We start from the raw sequence: 19,971 nt of genomic DNA, 5'->3' as shown, positions 1-19,971 counted from the left end.
ACCGGCCTTGGGCAGGAAGCGGGACTCAGCGCTGGCTACAGGAAGACCATCAGCCAGCGTGTGTACTGAGTCCTCACCACCACCCCCACCCCAAGACAGCGGGTCTGCCGCTCTGCCCTTGCTCATGCCATCACCCTCCCAGCATGTGCTCCCCCACTTCCCTGCCTACCCGGATCCCACCCTGAGAAGGTTCTGTGAGGCCAGCACTGCACCAAGGCTTGACCTTTATTAACTCACATGACCTTTACAACCACGCATTGACGTCAATCCTGCACTGAGCCTCATTTCACAGATGAGGAAACAGAGGGACAGAGAGGTTTAGTAACCCACCCAGGGGCAAACAGCTAGAGAGTAGCAAAGCCAGGCTTCAAATGCAGGCTGTTCAGCGATGGTCCCTGCTTTCAACCATGTGCTACGGCCCATGATGACATCCCCATGTGCTCAGCTCTGCTCTGTGTGCATATCTCACCCACCCAATGACATGGCTGCTCCAGGCAGGGCCAACAAGGCTGCCGGGTGGAGGGGCTTGCTGAGGCTGTGGGCTGGGGGACTGGCCAGCTGACAGGCTAGCCTCTGCGTTTTGTTTTGTTTTAGGTTTTGGAGTTTGTGAGAAGACAGTTACTGAAGGGGCTTCTAGAGACTTGCCTGCTGTAGCTTTTATTTGAAAGAACAGGGGCGATCACTGTCCTTTTCAAAGGGGGCAGGTGTGTCCAGGGGCCTGGACCAGAGGGCCTCTCCAGGCGCCCTCACCTGCTGAGGTCCTTTCTGGAAAAGGCAGCCACAGACCCGTCAGCACAGGTCCTAAGGTCACCAGTTAGCTACAGACAGAGAGAACCCTGGAGTCCTCGCTCAAGGCTGAAACAGGCCTCATGCAAGTTCAACCTCGGCCTCTGACCCCATTTGACATACAGCCTAGTGAAGCCAGGTGATGTGATTCGCCCAGGGTCACACAGGTGGAAGGGGCTCCATGGTCCCCACTTCCGAGGCTGCCTGTGGGATTCCAGCTGGGAACTGCCTCCAGTGGGGCAGACAGACTAGACTCTCTTGTCAGCCTGATACTATGGAGAGGGTCCCTTCTGGACCAGGATGCATCTGCTCTGTGTATATTGACTAGAGTCATGCTCCTTGGGTGGCACGAAAGGCAGGGAGCCTGCCAAAAACCACAGCAGAAAGCAAAATTGATGAGTGCCTCCAGGCGGGATCCAGTGTGAGTAGGTGTTCAGGATGGGCGGGCGTCTGGCAAAGTGGCTGATGTTGGAAGTATCCTTGGGAGATGGGAGATTCTGACAGGTGCCTGAGGGCAGGGAGGGCTTTCCAGGGAGCAGCAGCAGGAGACAGACTTAGGAAAGTGAACTTCCTCTTTTAGGCAATTGGGAGCCACTGAAAGTTCTTGAGTGGAGAGTAAGATGGCCAAAACCCAGTGAAAATGCATAGGAGAGCAGTTCCCGTCATGGCGCAGTGGAAACAAATCCGACTAGGAACCATGAAGTTTTGAGTTCAATCCCTGGCCTTGCTCAGTGGGTTAAGGATCTGGCATTGCCGTGAGCTGTGGTGTAGGTTGCAGACTTGGCTTGGATACCACATTGCCGTGGCTGTGGCGAAGGCCAGCAGCAACAGCTCTGATTTGACCCCTAGCCTGGGAACCTCCATATGCCGCAGGTGCAGCCCTAACACAAACACACACACACACACACACACACACACACACACACACACACACACACACAAAGAAAGAAAATGCATAGGAGGACCTAGAGGGAGGGAAACAGCTGGATATGGGGGAGGAAGCCAACCAAACGCCACCCTCCAGGGATTGGGGTTTCCACAGGGTAGGGAGGAGGAGAGGCGGCTGCAGACAAGGGAGCTGGGAGTCCTGGGTGGAACCCACAGGCTTTCTCAACTGACAAGACCTTCCTTTCAGGTTTACAGAACACCAGGCTCTGGGCTATGGACTGGAAAACCAGATGAAAAAGATGCGCAACTGTCAGGGAGCTGTTCCCAGTGAGGAGCAGAAGTGAGGGAACCACTGGAAAAGCTCCACAGAGGTGGATCCAGGCACAGGCACTTGGAGGACGCTGCAGGCAGGGGCCCCCGAGGCTCCCAGGCTCTGGCTTTTGCCATTTCCAAGACGTTTGACTGGGGTAACTTATCTTGACTGTGCCCCATCTTCTCACCTACAGCGAGACGTAGTGACAGTCCCCACCCCGGGGGCCTGCTGTCAGGGTTAACTAGACAGTCATGGTAATTGCTACCTTCTGACATTTTCTAAGTGCCTAGCATTGCCCAACGTGCTTCATTTAAAGGACTCATTTCATCTCATAACACTCCTATGAGGAAGATATTATGCCAATTTTTAGGATGAGAGAATTGAGGCTTGAAGGGGTTGAGAAACTTGCCCAGGAGATTATATAAAGCTATTTGGGGTGGTGGCCCTTAAGCCCCCAAGCCCACATGATGCTACGCTTGATGATGGGTGTGGGGCACTCAGCATGGGGCCCAGTGTGCAGTGATGATTCCACAACACTTGGGGCTGGGACAGGTGACTGAAGGCTATGTGAGCTGCCGGGTTAAGGAGTTAGAACTTCATCCCACGTAATGGGGAACCTGGAAAGGTTTAAGTGGGAGGGGCGCCAGGGCCAGAAAGCCTTAGGAAACCTCCCCAGGGCAGCTGAGTGGAGCCCAAGGGACAGCGTGAGGGTCTGAGGGGAGCCAACGGGGAGAGGGGGTACAGCCCATTTGAGAAGCATGCGGGAGAAATATAACTGAGCTTGCCAGCTGATAGACAGGACTGCCAAGTGGGGTGGGCGGGGACTACGAAGCGGGAGAACTAGGGTATTCTAAGCTTTCTGACTTAAGGGGTTGGAGATACGAGAGGCGGGGTGGCGAGGATGTGGACAGTCTCAGGGCTGCACGTGGTGTGGCTCTGGGAGTGCCTCCACCAGAGGTGTTAGGGGTGGTGTGGGCTCAGAGCTCTCCCGCGGAGCCTGACTGTGGAAGAGCAGAGCCCGGAGGATGCACTTTGAGCACAGGTGCCAGTGGAGGAGGGCAGAGGAAAGGGAGCCAGCAAAGCAGAATGAAAATGTGGACAGGTCTGGGGAGAGCTAAGAGGGAGGGATGGAAGAGGGGTCAGAGAAGGGGTGGGGCAGCTTGTATCAAAGGCTGGGGAGAGAGCCACGGGGCGGGGCTGTGTGGGTCCTGAGTCAGGGCGAGGCTGGGGCCTCTGCAACCAGAGTTTAAGCGGCCAGTGGGGAAGGGACAGCAGAGCATGGAGGAGTGGGAGGTGAGATGGTAAGAACTGTGCGTGTGTGTGTGCATGTGTACATGCACGTATGTATCTGTGTCTGTGTGTGTCTGTGTGTAACTAGTGAAGCAGGGAGACGGGCACTGGGTAGAGGGGACGGAGAGAGACAGAGAGAGGAAATTGGACACAGGTAGGCTCCTCACACACCCTCTTGGGCAACAGAAGAGGTGACTTTGCTTTTCACACCCAGAGCAGGACCAGGACAGGGGGAGGGGCTAGAACTGGGATGGGAGGGGACAGATGGATGCCCACAAGTGGGGGAGAAGACAGGAGACAGGAGGAGAGGCATCCTAGTTAAATGGAAAGCCGAGAAGGCAGGGGTGTCACCCCCACCTCCTCTCCCTCTGTTCCTGCAGCACTTTGAACCAAGGAATAACACCTCCAAGCCTCCAGACCAACTGGGTTCATGACCACCGCCTTCTCTGATGTGTGGAGTTGGCTTACCATGGCCTGGGACAGAGATTGTTAAAAGTGCCAGAGAACTTGCAAGCCAGTTGTTAAACACAGCCATGGTTAAGAGTCAAATGAGGAGTTCCCGTCGTGGCGCAGTGGTTAACGAATCCGACTAGGAACCATGAGGTTGCGGGTTCGGTCCCTGCCCTTGCTCAGTGGGTTAACGATCCGGCCTTGCCGTGAGCTGTGGTGTAGGTTGCAGACGCGGCTCGGATCCCGCGTTGCTGTGGCTCTGGCGTAGGCCGGTGGCTACAGCTCCGATTCAACCCCTAGCCTGGGAACCTCCATATGCCGCGGGAGCGGCCCAAGAAATAGCAACAACAACAAAAAGACAAAAAAGACCAAAAAAAAAAAAAAAAAAGAGTCAAATGACGTAAACTTACAATGAAATGAATCATATTAACAAAAGTACTAATTCTTCCATCAGTGCATCCACTGTATCTGTGCAGAGGAATAGTGTCATACCTGGTATCTTTCCCCAGCCCTGTGTTCAGTGATGTAATGAACTTGAAGCCAGACAGAGTGGGAGTATTTACACTACAGCAATCTGCCGACACCACAGACCAGGGCTTTGTCCCCTGAGAGCCAGTTGATAAATATTTGCCAGCACGCCTCTGGACAAGTTTCTTATGAAACACTCATCAGGAACCCAGGCAGGGGCACGGGCATTGTAGTGACTCCCTGCAAGCCCCCCAGAGTCTCGCAGTGACCCCAGCTCTGAGGGGAAGGGGCAGATGGCTCAGTCACAGGGAGGGGAGGTGAGAGCAGGGCCTCACGTACCCAGGCTGAAGAGGTTGACAGCTCCATAGTCCAGGAAGTAGCAGATGTGCCGGGCGTTCTTGGACATGGAGCTGAAGGTGTGTGCACAGCTGGATGCAAGGGGGTACACGCAGCTGGCACCCATGTACACGAGCAGAGGCCAGGAGTAGCTGTCATTCAGGATGTCCGTCACACGCAGGGTGCTCACAAACCTCCACATGAAGAACCTAGAACACAGGACAGCGCCCTCAACCTCCGAGGCAGAGGTTCCTTTTATGGTACCCGCCAGACTGTCACCTGCCTTCCATTCCCCTGGGCTGGCCGGCCCCTACGAGCTCTCTCTTTGGTGTCATGCCCTGAGTGAGGAAGGGTGGGTGGAGTCCTTTTTTGGTTAGACATGGGCAGGAGGGGCAATGGCCCCGTCCTCTCCCCTGCACGTGGTAACAGATCCCTCTTACAGTCTCTCCCAAGCCCTCCCCGATGCCCTGTGCCATGCACTCAGAGCATGGCTGTGCAGGGGGATCGAGCCCATGGTGAGCTGATGCCAGCAGTGGCTCACCTGCAGAACAGCCACAGCGTCCTCCCACAGGGATCTGCATGCAGGAACTCAAGCCCCACAGACTGGCACAGTCAAGCCAGCACTCTTTGCAGCGGCACAAACTAAGTCCCCTGTGGTTCACCCAGAAACACGGAATACCACACAGCTGTTCAAGAGCCTGAAAGGCTTGTGTGGTGGGCAGACAGAGACCTCAGAGGGAAAAAAGCAAAGGAAGAGCAGAGGGAGGAGAAGACCAGGCACTGGGTGCACACACATGTCGCAGATGCTCGAGACTCTAGGAGAGCGCTCTGGGAGGACTGACCAGGGGCAGGTCACCCCGACAGCTCCAGGCAGCACAAGAGGGGCTGGGCAGGGGAGATGCTGACACTATTCCCTTCTGCAGTGTTAAATTTGCCAGCATTTAGATTTTTCATTTACATTTACTTAAATTTAAAACAACAAACAGCCTCCTTGAGCAGAACTTGCTGCCATCCAGACCAGTTGGCAGGTCCTAGGGCTTCTTTACAGATGGCCCTGTTCCACCCCAAGCCTGAGCCCACCCCTCTTCTGACTGGCAACACTGCTGGCACCAATCAGCCCTCCCCTGCCCTTTGACCCAGGTGGGTCTCTGACTACCAGCCAAACGGGCTGCCTTCCTCGGGCTCCCCTCCACCTGCACACAGTCTGGGGGTCCTTCCTACTCTCAAGGCTTCTCAATATGACAGGGCAGGGCATCCAGAGACGAGGCCGGGCCAGAACCTGCCATGGATGTAAGCAAGCCCCTGCTTTGGGTTGCATCTGGGTCAGCCAATGGTGGTCTGAGGGGGTTGGTGGCCTGCGTGACCTCTGAGGTCCTTCCTGTTCTGACACACAATAATCTGGCGCCTGACCCCATCTCCACCCTCCACTCACTGTACACAGGCACCAGGTGTGTGAAGGTGGGCTCCAGCCCCCACCTTTCTCAGGCAGGACCCTCCTCACCTTCCCAGCAATTCCCATCTGTGCCTACACACTTCCCAGAACATTCTCATGTCTGACCAAGGGCCTCACAGCTACTGCAGTTCCAGAACGATTTATGGGTACCCACAGCTCTGTGCCCAATGCCTTTCCCGGTGTCTCCTCTCATAATCCTCAGGGACACCCTGGGAAGGACATGGGCTCTCATTCCAGCTCTGCAGATGGGAAAACACAAAGCTCAGGGAGGTTAGGTGACTTGCTCAAGCCAGGAAGTTTTTACCAGAGCTTCCAGAAGACCCAGAACGCCTCCAAGACTGAATGAGATGATGCTATCAAATCGGGCCCCGAAGCAGGGGCATGGGGAAAGACTGGGGCACTGCGAGGAGCCCCTCAAATCCTACTGCAATCCGTGCCCCAGAGCTCAACCCAGCAGCCACCCCAAAGCCTCCCAGCCATACCCACACACCACGAGGGAGTACCCTCAAATCCTAGCACGGAATCTCAGCTCTCTCGACCCCAGCTGTGTTTAAAGAAGCCCCAGTTCCCAGGCTCCTGAAGGAGATGGCAGGTCAAGGGGCCTGGGAGGTACCAGAAGGGCAGCAAGTGCGTCCAGATGTTGAGGGTCTCATTGGTCATCTGGAAAAGACTGAGGACACAGGCGGTGGCGGAACTCTGTGGATGTCGGTAGCCGAAGAGAATGCCCTGCTCATGGAACACCTGCAGGAGGAACAGAAAGGGGCACCCAGGTGAGATGCAAGGGTGGCAGAAAAGTCTTAGAAAGACCATCTCCAGTAGCATCGAGCTTTCTCCCAGGCTGTGCACCTGAGCCTGGAATGCTTGACCCTGAGTCCTTGACCTTAATTGTCAAGCTGCTCCCCACCTCCTTCCCATGGCTTCTAAAATCCCAGGTCCCTCCAGAAGGCTGTGGCCAGCTGGAGGAGAGGATCCCTCCCTTTGGGAATCCAGACTGTCTTTGCCTTCCTGGACACACTTACTCCTGTCATGAATGTTGCCTAAGAATCTGGTTTTGCACTCTCTGCCTGGGGCCTATAGCCCGGTCTTTGGATGTCTTTGTGGTTGGCTGACATATATGCTGCCTGTCCGAGCCGATGAGCCCTGGTGTCAGGGGCTAGTGGGATGATCTCTGTAGAAGATCCCCACGGGGCCAGGCTATATTCACCAAGACGCTTCATAAAGGCCTTTTGATGATGAAGACTGTGATGGCGTCAGCCTGGACTGCAGGCCAAGGAGAAGGCTGCTCACAACGGGGCCCACACAAACCCCCTGACCTCCATGCCACCCACTGGGCAAGGCCCTCAGTAACCACTCCAGAAGGGAAACCTGGACAGGTCAGGTAAAATGAGAAGTGTCAACCTGCTTGAAGGACTATCTTACATCCATTAAAAAAGGTAACTGTGGAGCCAATGAGGCAGGAGGAACAAAAGCTCAGGTTGCAATATAAAGTGAAGAAAAAGCAGAATGTAAATTGAATTCCTGCCATGAGTGTTAGAACTATAGGAACGGGAGTTGCTGTTGTGGCTCAGTGGTTAATGAATCAGACTAGGAACCATGAGGTTGTGGGTTCAATCCCTGGCCTCACTCAGTGGGTTAAGGATCCAGCATTACTGTGAGCTGTGGTGTAGGTCACAGACGTGGCTCGGATCCTGCGTTGCTGTGGCTCTGGCGTAGGCCGGGGGCTACAGCTCCGATTAAACCCCTAGCCTGGGAACCTCCATGTGCCACGGGTGTGGCCCTGAAAACGACAAAAAGGCAAAGAAAGAAAGAACGAAAGAATGAACAAACGAATGAACTACAGGAACATAAGCACACATGGTGAGGTGGAGACTGGGAGGAAAGTGGAATAATGAAGAGTTCATTTGTTGAGGTAGCATGATTTACAGATGTTTCCCCCACTTTGCGTGGATTAAATCAGGGTTTCTCAGTCTTTCTCTCACTACTGTCATTTGGAGCCAGACAATTCATTGTTGCGGGGGGCTGTCCTAGGTACTGTTCAGCAGTACCTGTGACCTTGCCATAGGAGAGGCCAGGAGCCCAAACCGTGCCCCACTCCCCAAGCTGTGACAAGCAAAAATGTCTCCCAGTATTGCCAATGTCTCCTAGGGCAAAACCTCCCTCAGTTAAGAACCATTGATTTAGCTAAATGTTGTTATAAACTTTGAAAGGTAAGTAAAAATGAGTAGATTAATTGAAGCAAAACAATAACAATGAAAATATTAGTAGTCATGAGTTCCCTGGTGTCCTAGTGGTTAGGACTCAGCATCACTGCAGCTCAGGTTCAATCCTTCAATCCCTGGTCTGGGAACTGAGATCTCACATGAAGTCACTGCACGTCACAGCCAAAAATAATAATAATAGTTTAAAAATATACATATATATACACACACACACACATATATATACATATACATAAAAAACATGCATGTGTGTGTTTGTGTGTGTGTATATACATATAGTCATAATGTAAATCAAGTCACAGTAAATATTAAAGGTTTCCCTCTGATTTTCTAGGGCTGTGGGAAGAATAGGAAACTGAGAGAATGCCAACCTAGCCATGCATTTCCCATTTGGGTTACCAACTTCTTGGGGTTTTTTTGGGTTTCGAGGTTTTTCATTTTTTGTTTTGGCTATGCCTGTGGCATACAGAATTTCCTGAGCCAGGGATCAAACCCATGCTACAACAGTAACCAGAGTTACAGCAGTAACCAGAGCCACAGCAGAAACAAGGCTGGATCCTTAACCCACCAAGCCACAAGGGAACACCAGCTTCTTAGTGTAAGAGAGGATCTTGGTTCAAAAATACACAAGGAGTTCCCATGTGGCTCAGCAGACTAAGGATCTGGCATTGTCGCTGCAGTGGCTCAGGTCACTGTTGTGGTATGGGTTTGATCCCTGACCCGGGAACTTCAGCATGCTATGAGCACAGCCAAAAAAGAAATGCACATTATTTGTAATAACCTATAATGGAAAAGAATCCGAAAAAGAAAAAAATGTATATATATGTATATATAACTGAATCACTTTGCTGTATACCTGAAACTAACACAACATTGTAAATTAACTACAATTTTTTTTTTTTTGTCTTTTTGCCTTTTCTAGGTCCACTCCCACAGCACAAGGAGGTTCCCAGGCCAGGGGTCCAGTCGGAGCTGTAGCTGCCAGCCTACACCAGAGCCACAGCAACATAGGATCCCAGCCACATCTGCAGCCTACACCACAGCTCATGGCAACACTGGGTCCTCAACCCACTGAGCAAGGGCAGGGATTGAACCCACAACCTCATGGTTCCTAGTCGGATTCGTTAACCACTGAGCCACGACGGGAACTCCTACAATTTTTTAAATGGTTTAAAATAATAAATTAAAAAGAATTAAAAACAAAACCCCCCACAAAAATACACACTATCTGGCAAAACTCATACTATCACTTGAGTGAGTCAAGAGATCACATGGAATAGTAGAGACAATAAGGGGCGATCAGAGTAGCGGGTCACATCTGGGACACAGAGGTGCTGTATGACCTTGAGCTGGGCCGCAACCCTCAGGGCCTCAGTGTTCTCACTTATGAAATACAGGCATCAGCTCGCCAGATGATGAGGACATCCCCATTTTGGTTGAATTCTGGGGGAAACTAGTCAACTAAGAGGAGGGAAAGAATGAAGTTGGTTCATGGTCCAGGGAAGAAATACTATTTGAAATTAGGTTTGGGTCTGAGCTAATTAAAGCGATTTGTTCCAGTTTTTGATTCTGATGGCCCAGGCTTTTCTAATGGGCAGCAAGAATCTCAGCTCGCAGCTGCCCACCTCACCAGGGCTGCTGACAAGGAGGCAAACGGGCTGATGGCCTTCAGCCTTTGATCCATGCCAGGAGGGTGCATGCGGGGCAGGCATGCAGAAGGCCCCTCCAGTAGAAACTCTGGGTCTGTATCTATCATTTCTTGCTTTCTTTGTTAAAAAAAAAAAAATTGTTTTTAACTGAAGTATTGGCCTCTTGTTAAAGGGCCAGGACTCCAGAAAGGAGCAATTGTTATTAATTATTCACTCCCTCATCTGAATAAGTTTAGCAGCTCCTATGCAGCAGAAGATCTTATGACAAGGATGCTGCAGAGCCCTAGGCGTGTGGGGGTGGCACACAGGGAAAAAGCAGGGCAGGGCTACAGGACAGCTCAGACACAGTGACAGCCACAGCTGGACAATGGACGGACGGGGCCCAGAGGGGGGTCACCTACATTCTGTCCACAGTGACTCAGGGTATGACTGCTGTCCTTCTCTCTTTGGACCTTGCATTCTGGGAGGCAGGAGAAGATGCTGACACAGTCAAAACCCAGAGGGGCACAGAGGAGCTGGGAAGTCCACACCCTGGACACTTGACCACATTTCAGAATCTGGCCCCCGACCTGGGGAGGACCCCTTACCACCACAGCCAGGGCTGGGCCCAGGTTAAAAGAATCTGCTCCCCTCTGACCTGCTATCCTGACCCCAGACTTGAATGGGAAGCCCATTAACCACACCACAGGGCAGGATTTGAAGCAGCCCATCAAAAAAATAAGAGGACAGATGGATAAAGGATGGATAAAAGAAAGGAAGCCCCTCTGACCCAGAATAGCTATGTCCCAACCTGCCCTTGTCTCCCCAGCGTGACCCTCTGCACTGGGCTACAGTGATTGCCGGGTCCACCCCTGCTCTGAGCCCCTCCTAGCAGGAGAAGGGAGATGTGTTCTCTCCATGGTCTGGCTCCAGCCTTAACAAAGCACTTTGCACTGAGCAGGTTTTCAGAGTGCATGCTAAATCTAACAATTTAAAAAAAAATTTGAAAACAATTTTGCATTCATGCCCAGTTTGACCCCCAAAGGTCACTGGCCTTAATACTCTGTAGCTGGGCCTCATTTCTAAGCATCCCCAAGCTAGCAGGCGCCCACTTATTTGCACAGCAGAGTTGATTTGATTCCACCTTGCCTCCCCAGTTGCAGGCTGGGCAATTTAGAGTGAAATGAAATCAAATTGTGTGCAGCCTGTAATTGAGGAGCGAGAAGCCCCAGGCAGCCAGATGGAAGGGCACTCAGTCAGTTTCCCTTCTCCTGCCCCGGGCTCAGTTTCCCAAAAAAGCCCTGTGCACCTGCCAGCTGATGCTTGAAATTCCACTGTGACCATTTTAAACCCTTGGTTTTTTTTAGCTATTAAATTGCAAGTCATCTGGGGAAAATAATCAGGTATTCTGACTAGTTGTAAATAAAAATGGATTTTTTTTTTTTGGTGGGGGGGTTGGCTGCTCCTGTGGCACATGGAAGTTCCAGGCAGGGATTGAATCTGAGCCACAGATGCGACCCATACCATAGGTGCAGCAAAGCTAAATCCTTAACCTACTGTGCCAGGCCAGGGATCAAACCCACAACTCCACAGAGACAAGCTGGATCATTAACTTACTGCACCACAGCAGGAACTCCCTAGTTAAGTCTCTTCTTTAAAGTAGTCATGGGCTGAATTTCATCTCCCACAAAATTCATATGCTGAAGCCCTAGACACCAGCACCTTGGAATGTGGCGATAGAGTTTTTAAAGAGGTTATTAGGTTAAAATGAGACTGTTAATCTAGTCTAACAGGTGTCCTTCACAAGAAGAGGCAACAGGGACACACAGGGAGACACCAGAGATGTGAGTGCACAGAGAGAGGATCACATGGGGACACAGCAAGAAGGTGGCCATCTGCAAGTCAAGGAATGAGGCCTCAGGAGAACCCAATCACCTTGATCTTGGACTTTCAGTCTCCAGAATGTGAGAAAAGAAATTTCTGTTGCTGGAGTTCCCGTCATGGCTCGGGGTTAAGTGCCTAGGAACCATGAGGTTGCGGGTTCGATTCCTGGCCTCGCTCGCTGGGTTAAGTATCCGATGTTGCTGTGAGCTGTGGTGTAGGTCACAGACGGGTCTCGGATCTTGTGTGGCTGTGGCTGTGGTGTAGGCCGGCAGCTGTAGCTCCGATTCGACCCCTAGCCTGGGAACCTCCATATGCTGTGGGTGCAGCCCTAAAAAGACAAAAAAAAAAAAAAATTCTGTTGCTTAAGCCTCCTGGCCTGTGGTACTTTTTATGGCAGCTTGGGCTGACTAGTACCTAACACAAGTGGTGAGGATGGGTGACAAAGTCTCTAAGCCAGTGCCTTTCCACCTTTCTTCTGCAGGTGTCTGCTGGTCACCTGGGGACCGTACTGCAATTTGGTGGGACTGGGATGATCTGCATTCCCAACATGTTCCCAGGGCATGCCAATGCCGCCGCTAGGTTTGGCTTCCCAGGCTCCTGTTGTAGCATTGTGCTGTCACCTCCCTGCCCAGAATCTAGGTCTTCACAGAAAAGGAGGTGCCCTTTAGGTAAGTTAAGATGAATCCAAAGACATGGGCACAAAAAGCCTGTGGGGATAGGCGGAGGATGGTTAGAGACCAGCCAGGAGTCTGGTGAAGTCTTAGTGGGCAGAAGGCATTGAGAGAAAGAAGAAGGAGGAGAGCAAGCAGCAAACTCCTAAAAGTATAAGCTGTCATTTAATGAGTGCCTTCAGCATGCCTGACACTGGGTCAGACACCTGTCTCATGCAGGATGGACCACTCTTAGTCCTGGTATAAGAAAACACGTAGGTTCTCAATCTAAAAAGCACAAAATATTGGGAGTTCCGTTGTGGCTCAGCGTTGTATCCATGAGGATGTGGTTTCAATTCCTGGCCTCACTCAGTGGGTTAAGGATCTGGCATTGCTGTGAGCTGTGGTATAGTTTGCAGATGTGGTTTGGAACCCACTTTGCTGTGTCTGTGGTGTAAGCTGGCAGCTGTAGCTCCAATTCAACCCCTAGCCTAGGAACTTCCATATGCTATGGGTCTGGCTCCACAAAAAAACTGATCACTATCTAGGACGGAGGATCCAAAAGGAATTCAATTTAATGAATAATAAAGTGAAAAACCAAAGACACATCAAATGTTTTTTAAAAATTAAATGTTACTCAGTACAGGTACAAGTAGGGTGTCCCAGGGTGAAAAGTGCCCTGAAATGACCAGCATTATACAGAATGTTGATCAACAGAAGAAGAAAGTGAGGAAGCTGAAACAATGAAGCATTCCATTGGTTTTACTTTGTTCTAAAAATACAATCTTTGATTTTAGAACTAGAAAAACAATCTTCAGTTTTAGGCATGGATTCAAAAATCTGCCATGGGCAAGCCTGTGATAATAGCATAACAGGATTGAAAAGTCTGTCATAGGCCAAATAATGGCTTCTCAAAGATGTCCATGTCCTAATCACCAGAACCTGTAAAGATGTTAGGTTACATGGCAAAGGGGAATTAAGGTCACAGATGCAATTAAAGTTGCTAATCAGCGAACCTTAAAATAGGGAGATTATCTGGATTATCCAGGTAGGTCTAATCATGAGGGTCCTTAAAAGTGGAAGGGAGAGGCAGAAGATGTGACTATGGAAGAATGGTCAAGAGATGCAACATTGCTGGCTTTGAAGATGGAGGAAGCGGGCCAGGAGCCAAGGAATGTGGGTGGTCACCAGAAGGTGGAAAAGGCAAGAGACCAGATTCCCCTCTACAGCCTCCACTGCCATTTTGATTTTAGCCTAGTGAGACCCTGGTGAGACTTCTCACCTGCATAACTGTAAGATGATGAATTTATCTTCTTTTGTTAAGCCATCAAATTTGTGATAATTTGTCATGGTGACAATAGAAAACTAATACAAGGTCAGAGTTTGTCCAAAAATCCAAAAGCATTCTTAGAGCTGAAGATGGCAGCACATGGATGGTTTCGATTCCTTACTAGGAGAGTGGATGCTTTCCTCCGACATGATTCAAAGATTATATGTGGGTACAACCACTACGGGAAACAGTATGGAGGTACCTCAGAAAACTAAATATAGAACTACCATATGACCCAGCAATCCCACCCTTGGGCATATATCTAGACAAAACTTTCCTTGAAAAAGACACATGAGCCCACATGTTCACTGCAGCACTATTCACAATAGCCAAGACATGCAAACAAGCTAAATGTCCATTGACAGACGAGTGGATTAAGAAGATGTGGTATATATACACAATGGAATACTACTCAGCCATCAAAAAGAGCAAAATAATGCCATTTGCAGCAACATGGATAGAACTAGAGACTCTCATACTAAGTGAGGTAAGTCAGAAAGAGAAAGCCAAATACCATAAGATATCACTTACATCTGGAATCTAACATATGCACAAATGAACCTTTCCACGAAAAAGAAACTCACGGACATGGAGAACAGACTTGTGGTTGCCAAGGGGGAGAGGAAGGGAGTGGGATGGACTGAGAATCTGGGGTTAATAGATGCAAATGATTGCATTTGGAGTGGATGGGCAATGAGATCCTGCTGTATAGCACAGGGACCTATATCCAGTCACTTGCGATGGAACATGATGGAGGATAAGTGAGAAAAAGAATGTGTATATATATATGTATTGTGTGTGTGTGTGTGGCTGGGTCACTTTGCTGTACAGTGGAAATTGACAGGACACTATAAATCAACTATAATGTAAAAAATAAAAATCATAAAAAATAAAATTATATGGGACATTCTCTGAATCTTCCCCAATATGGGACATCTTGCTGAAACACATATCAAATTTGACCATAAACTACTCTTATTCATACCACGGGAATGTCAGTAAATGTCTTTAAACACCTAGATTTAATTTAGGCCAGATACCAGGTGATGAGAAGGCATCGAAGAAACAGCAGAAGGTCCTCAAATACAGAGAAAATCCCATCTTTGGTGGGAAATGGTATTAGTTTTCAATCTGAGCTGTCCACAGATTTGTTATGGGAGGTGGTTGGCAAAAGCCTACAGAAAAAAAAAAAAATCTAGGCTTGGCTGTTTCACTTTTAAAGGGAGAAAAAATGAATATTGGTTTAAATATGTATAGGACTTCTCTCAACTAAAGGAGCTACACATGAAATATGCATCAAAAATTATATTCCAGTAAAATAAAATTCAAATAAGAAAAAAATGTGGACTATGAAAGAGAAGATTCACATACAAATAATCCTGAAATTAATTCCTATAGAAATTATTTTTCTGGATTTTTTTTTTTTTTTTTTTTTTTGTCTTTTTGCTATTTCTTGGGCCGCTCCCGTGGCATATGGAGGTTCCCACGCTAGGGGTCTAATCGGAGCTGTAGCCACCAGCCTATGCCAGAGCCACAGCAACGTGGGATCCGAGCCGCGTCTGCAACCTACACCACAGCTCATGGCAACGCCAGATCCTTAACCCACTGAGCAAAGGCAGGGACCGAACCCGCAACCTCATGGTTCCTAGTCGGATTCATTAACCACTGCGCCATGACGGGAACTCCTTTTTTTTTTTTTTTTTTTGTCTGGATATTTTATATTGAGGTAGTTTTGACTAAGAAACTATTTTCAGTTGTCTTTACAGTATCTTTTTTCTTGAAAAAAGAAAAGTCAAGAGAGTACTATGTGGATCTAGATATTATTTTAAGAAAGTGAAAACAAGATAAAAGATGGTGATCCATATGAAATTAAAATATTTAATAATTTTCCTGCTTATTTGTAATTATCACATGAAACTTCATTACAATGTTTGACCTTGGTATATAAAATTTATAGCTCATTCTCAATTCTAAATGCGGTTTTAAGATTACTTTTTGAGAATTCCAGTTGCCTTGCCTCAGCAAAACTGAACAAAAACTCAATGGAACTTTCTTCCAAATGAAATTAATTAAAATAAAAAAAACTGTCTAAGAACTATAATGATTCAGGAATAACAGTCTAATCTGTCATCACTGTTACTAGAACACACATTATGTGATAATGTTGATTACAACAATAGCTCATAATTTTGCTGAAATGAAGGCAAGAAAAATAAATTTTACAGAATAAACATGTAATAATTTATGAATTGTGTGTATTATTTTACTACTCATCCAAACATCACTAATCCATCAACATTATGTCCAGATGTGCAATAATAATTAAATTTAGTTGTCTTTGACCTTTTGCTGGCATTAGCTGTATAAAAATCAGAGCTTACATATTGTTTTTCATCATTATGAAGGGATATTTGTCAGAGTGGAATTTATGTAACTATTAGCTTCATTTGTGAGGTTTACATATTTAGACATATGGCCTGCAGCCTCTGTTTTCTCTCCTGATTCAGACCCAGCACACGGCAGGGGCAGACTGGGTTTCCTTTGTTCACTGTGAGAGACAAGGTAGGGACTGAAAGGTAGGGATTGCCAAGCCCATTTTACAGATGAGGAAACTGAAGCTCAGTGAATGGGGGGTTTCCAAAGCCATAAGAAATAGCAGAACCAAGATGCAACCCTTAGTTAGTTAGACTGCAAGGCCCATGGACACTATGGCATTTAGCCTAGTGGAACCAAGGACTGCTACCAACATTTCACAGATATACTAAATGTTACACAAGTTTTCAGAAGGAAGGGATCCCTAGACCCATGTGATAAAGGAAGACTAGTTGTGGAACTTCTGGTTCTGGCGGAATACTGGTTGATTACATGTCATAAAGGAACCTCCCAATGAAAACAATTAAAATGCTGGCTGAAGCTTGCATCATGTGCTGAATAAATCTGTTAGCAAGGTGGCCCCAAAGCAAGGGAGTCACAAAGCCCTCAAACAAACGGGAAACCAGGAATGATAAGAGGGAAGCTGCTTTGGCCATCAGTTTCTGCTGCCAGACTTTGCAAATAAGAGATGAAATCCCAGACCCATGAATGGCAGGGAATCTAACAGGAGAACCCACCAATAAAGCTAGGACTCTAAAGATAAGTGAATGTGAAATAAATCCTACTAGGCAGAACAAGACAATTTTCAAAGTTGTCTCTATGGAAAAAAAAAAAAAAGTCTCCCAAGCATTCAGAACCATCAGCTAGTCTGGACCACAGGGGTTTCTTGTCCAAAACCACACCACCACTACGGCCCATGAAATCTCGAGTGGAAAATTTAAAGTGGTTACAAGTAGACAGAGGTCAGAGTTTTGTAGTTCCCTCATGTAAGCAATGAAATTAATGCAAATCCTAATGGATTTCTATTTATTAATTAACTTATTTATTTACTTTTGGCTGTGCCCATGGCATGCAGGGGTTCTCAGGCTGGGGCCCTCACTACAGCAATGACAACACCAGATCTTTAACCCGTTGAACCACAGGGGACTCCAAGGATTTCTATCATATTTTTTTATTATTTATTTATTTATTTTTTTGGTCTTTTTTTTAGGGCTGCACCTGCAGCATATGGAGGTTCCCAGGCTAGAGGTCGAATTGGAGCTGTAGCTACAGGCCTACACGAGAGCCCACAGCAACGCCAGATCAGAGCCGTATCTGCAACCTACACCAGAGCTCAGGGCAACTCCGGATCATTAACCCACTGAGCGAGGCCAGGGATCGAAACCGCAACCTCATGGTTCCTAGTTGGATTCATTTCCACTGTGACACAACAGGAACTCCAAAGATTTCTCCTTTAATACAAAGATGCACACACCTAGAAACAAAATGCCATGAACAAGAAACATCAAAAACAGGAGACAGCAGAGAGATCAAAGAACAGATTTGAAATATAAAATAACTACGTTCAATATGTTTAAAGAAATAGCTTTAAAATATGAATGATAAACAATCTGATTTGAGAAGAACCTAATTTAGCTTTTAAAAATGAAAAAAAAAAATAACCAAAATAAAAAGTCACTGAAAGGATAAATAGCAGACCAGACCAAGCTGAGGAGGGAATTAGTCAGCTGAAAGTAGATCCCAAGGAAATATCCAGGAGTTCCCACTGTGGCTCAGAGGGTTAAGAACCTGACATAGTCTCCATGAGGATGCAGGTTTGATCCCTGGCCTCGTTCAGTAGATTAAGGATCTGTGTTGCTGCAAGCTGCATCGTAGGTGGCAGATGCAGCTCAGAGCCCAGGTTGTTGTGGTTTAAGCCTGAGAATTTCCATACGCCACAGGTGTGGCCCAAAAAATAAAAAAAAAGAAAAAAGAAAAAGAAAGAATCCAGAATGCAGCCCAGAGAGAGTAAGAGATAAAAATGTGAGAAGGCAAACAAGAGACATAGAGACTATTTCTCCAGAAGGAGAAAATAGAGTGGTTCTGATGTGATGTTTGAAGAGCTAACTGATAACTCTCTGGAACTGTTAAAAGTATCCAGGCCTCAGATCCAAGAAGTTAAGTCAGTCATGGTGGAGGCGGTGCTCCTCAAATACTGCATGTGCTTTCTTGCATTTCTCAGACTTTCTTTGTCCTTCCTTCCTCCCTCTCTCTTTTTCTTTTTTGGGGGGACACACCTGTGGCATATGGAGGTTCCCAGGCTAGGGGTCTAATTGGAGCTACAGCTGGTGGCCTACACCACAGCCACAGCAACACTGGATCTGAGCCTCATCTGCAGCCTACCCCACAGCTCACGGCAACGCTGGATCCTTAACCCATTGAGCGAGGCCGGGGATAGAACCCACATCCTCATGGATACTATGTCAGGTTCTTAACCTGCTGAGCCACAATAGGAACTCCCACATTTCTCAGACTATTTCCGGTTAAAGCGGATTCCAGGCCAAGGCAGTTAAAGTGGAGGCCTCCTTGTAGTGGATGTCGTGACACCATTAGGACATGGCTCTTCCCCCCTTCAGAACTGAGCCACTCATCTCTCCATGGGAATTGCTTTGGCTGCTACCTTGTGCATATTATACTCACTATCTGGGGGAAGCACACATCCACTAAGGATGGATACAAAGTCCCTGCCTCCTTTTCTCAGTTGGGACAAACGGTCAGCGCCACTCCAGAGCTCCCCATGTGATCAGCTGAGGCCTCCGAAGCAACCTCCCCTTCCACCCAAGCCTGCCTCCCTCACTTCCTCACAGGTGTGGTTCCTGAGAACACTCCCTCACAAACTTCCTACATGCAAGTCTTTGTCTCAGAGTCTGTTTCTGGGAAACCCAACCGAAGACACCCCTTTCTTCCCCTTCTGTGGTGATCTAGGAGGCCACGTGTCCTGGATGGTGCAGCTACGAGGAGGCAGATCTGCCATCTGCCTGGGCCCTTTGCAGTTCCTCACTGACCACCAGGCTACGGCACGTAAGGGTGAAATCCACCTTTGCTGTGCAATATCATTAGCTACCTGGAGTAATTTTAAAATTCAGCATAGCCTAGCCCTTCCTGCTTAGTACAGTTTTTTTCCTTTTTTTTTTTTTTTTCTTTTTTGGCCACACCCATGGATTTGGAAATTCCTGGTCCAGGAATGGAATCCAAGCTTCCCTGCCACCTATGCTGCAGCTGCAGCAACACTGGATCCTTTAACCCACTGCACCGGGCTGGGGATTGAACTAGTGTCGCCACAGAGACAAACCGGATCATTAATCCACTGCACCACATCAAGGACTCCCCGTACAGTTATTTATGTGAAGATAGGTGGATTAACCATTAAAATGATAAATACTGAGCATATTTCTAGTGTATTAATTATAAAACAAGGGGAGGGGAAAATAGCATGTTAAAAAAGGAAAAAAAGAAAAGAAGACTGTAAAATAATCCAAAGAAAGCAGGAAAGGAAGGACATTGGAGAAAGCAGGTAATAGAAAGCACAGGAATTCCCACAGTGGTACCAGTGGGTTAAGAATCTGACTGCGGCAGCTCAGGTCGCTGCAGAGGTTTGGGTTTGATCCCTCCACTGGCACAGTGAGTTAAAGGATCTGGCATAGGTTGCAGCTGTGGCTCATATTCAGTCCCTGGCCTGAGAACTTCCATATGCCTCAGGTGTGGCCATTAAAAAAAAAAAAAAAAAAAAAAAAAAGCAAGCACTTAAGATGATCCAAAAAATGCAAATATTTCAATACTCATTATAAACAGACTAAACTCTCCCTTTAAATGGCAAATATCATCAATCTAGATAAAATCCAACCATGTGCCATTTACATGGAC

General features: G+C 47.9%; 1 protein-coding gene across 30 annotated transcripts in view; it reads right to left on the bottom strand.

Moving 5' to 3' along the window:
• PAQR5 (progestin and adipoQ receptor family member 5) overlaps window positions 1-19,971 on the bottom strand; it is an 80,430-nt gene that overhangs the window by 18,697 nt on the left and 41,762 nt on the right. For 24 of the 30 annotated variants that reach the window (XR_014817555.1, XR_014817541.1, XR_014817545.1 and 21 more), the window contains 2 exons: window positions 6,598-6,725; window positions 4,535-4,740 (listed from right to left, as the gene is read on the bottom strand). Coding sequence is in view for 10 of the 30 variants with exons in the window: in XM_013993339.3 (XP_013848793.1) it covers window positions 4,535-4,740; window positions 6,598-6,725 (334 nt within the window). In the remaining 20 variants the exon portion in view is untranslated. Of the gene's footprint in view, window positions 1-4,534; window positions 4,741-6,597; window positions 6,726-7,003; window positions 7,189-19,971 lie in introns of those variants that run through there. The other 6 variants (XR_014817568.1, XR_014817577.1, XR_014817569.1 and 3 more) reach the window with 3 other exon arrangements.

Source organism: Sus scrofa, chromosome 1 (genome assembly GCF_054392235.1).
Source record: "Sus scrofa isolate SSC_HxYL_T2T_F1_AM1 chromosome 1, Sscrofa_HxYL_maternal_Yorkshire_Landrace_v2.0, whole genome shotgun sequence".
Lineage (NCBI taxonomy): Eukaryota > Metazoa > Chordata > Mammalia > Artiodactyla > Suidae > Sus > Sus scrofa.
Note: the sequence above shows the minus strand (reverse complement) of the source record. Positions and strands in the feature narration are given on the sequence as shown.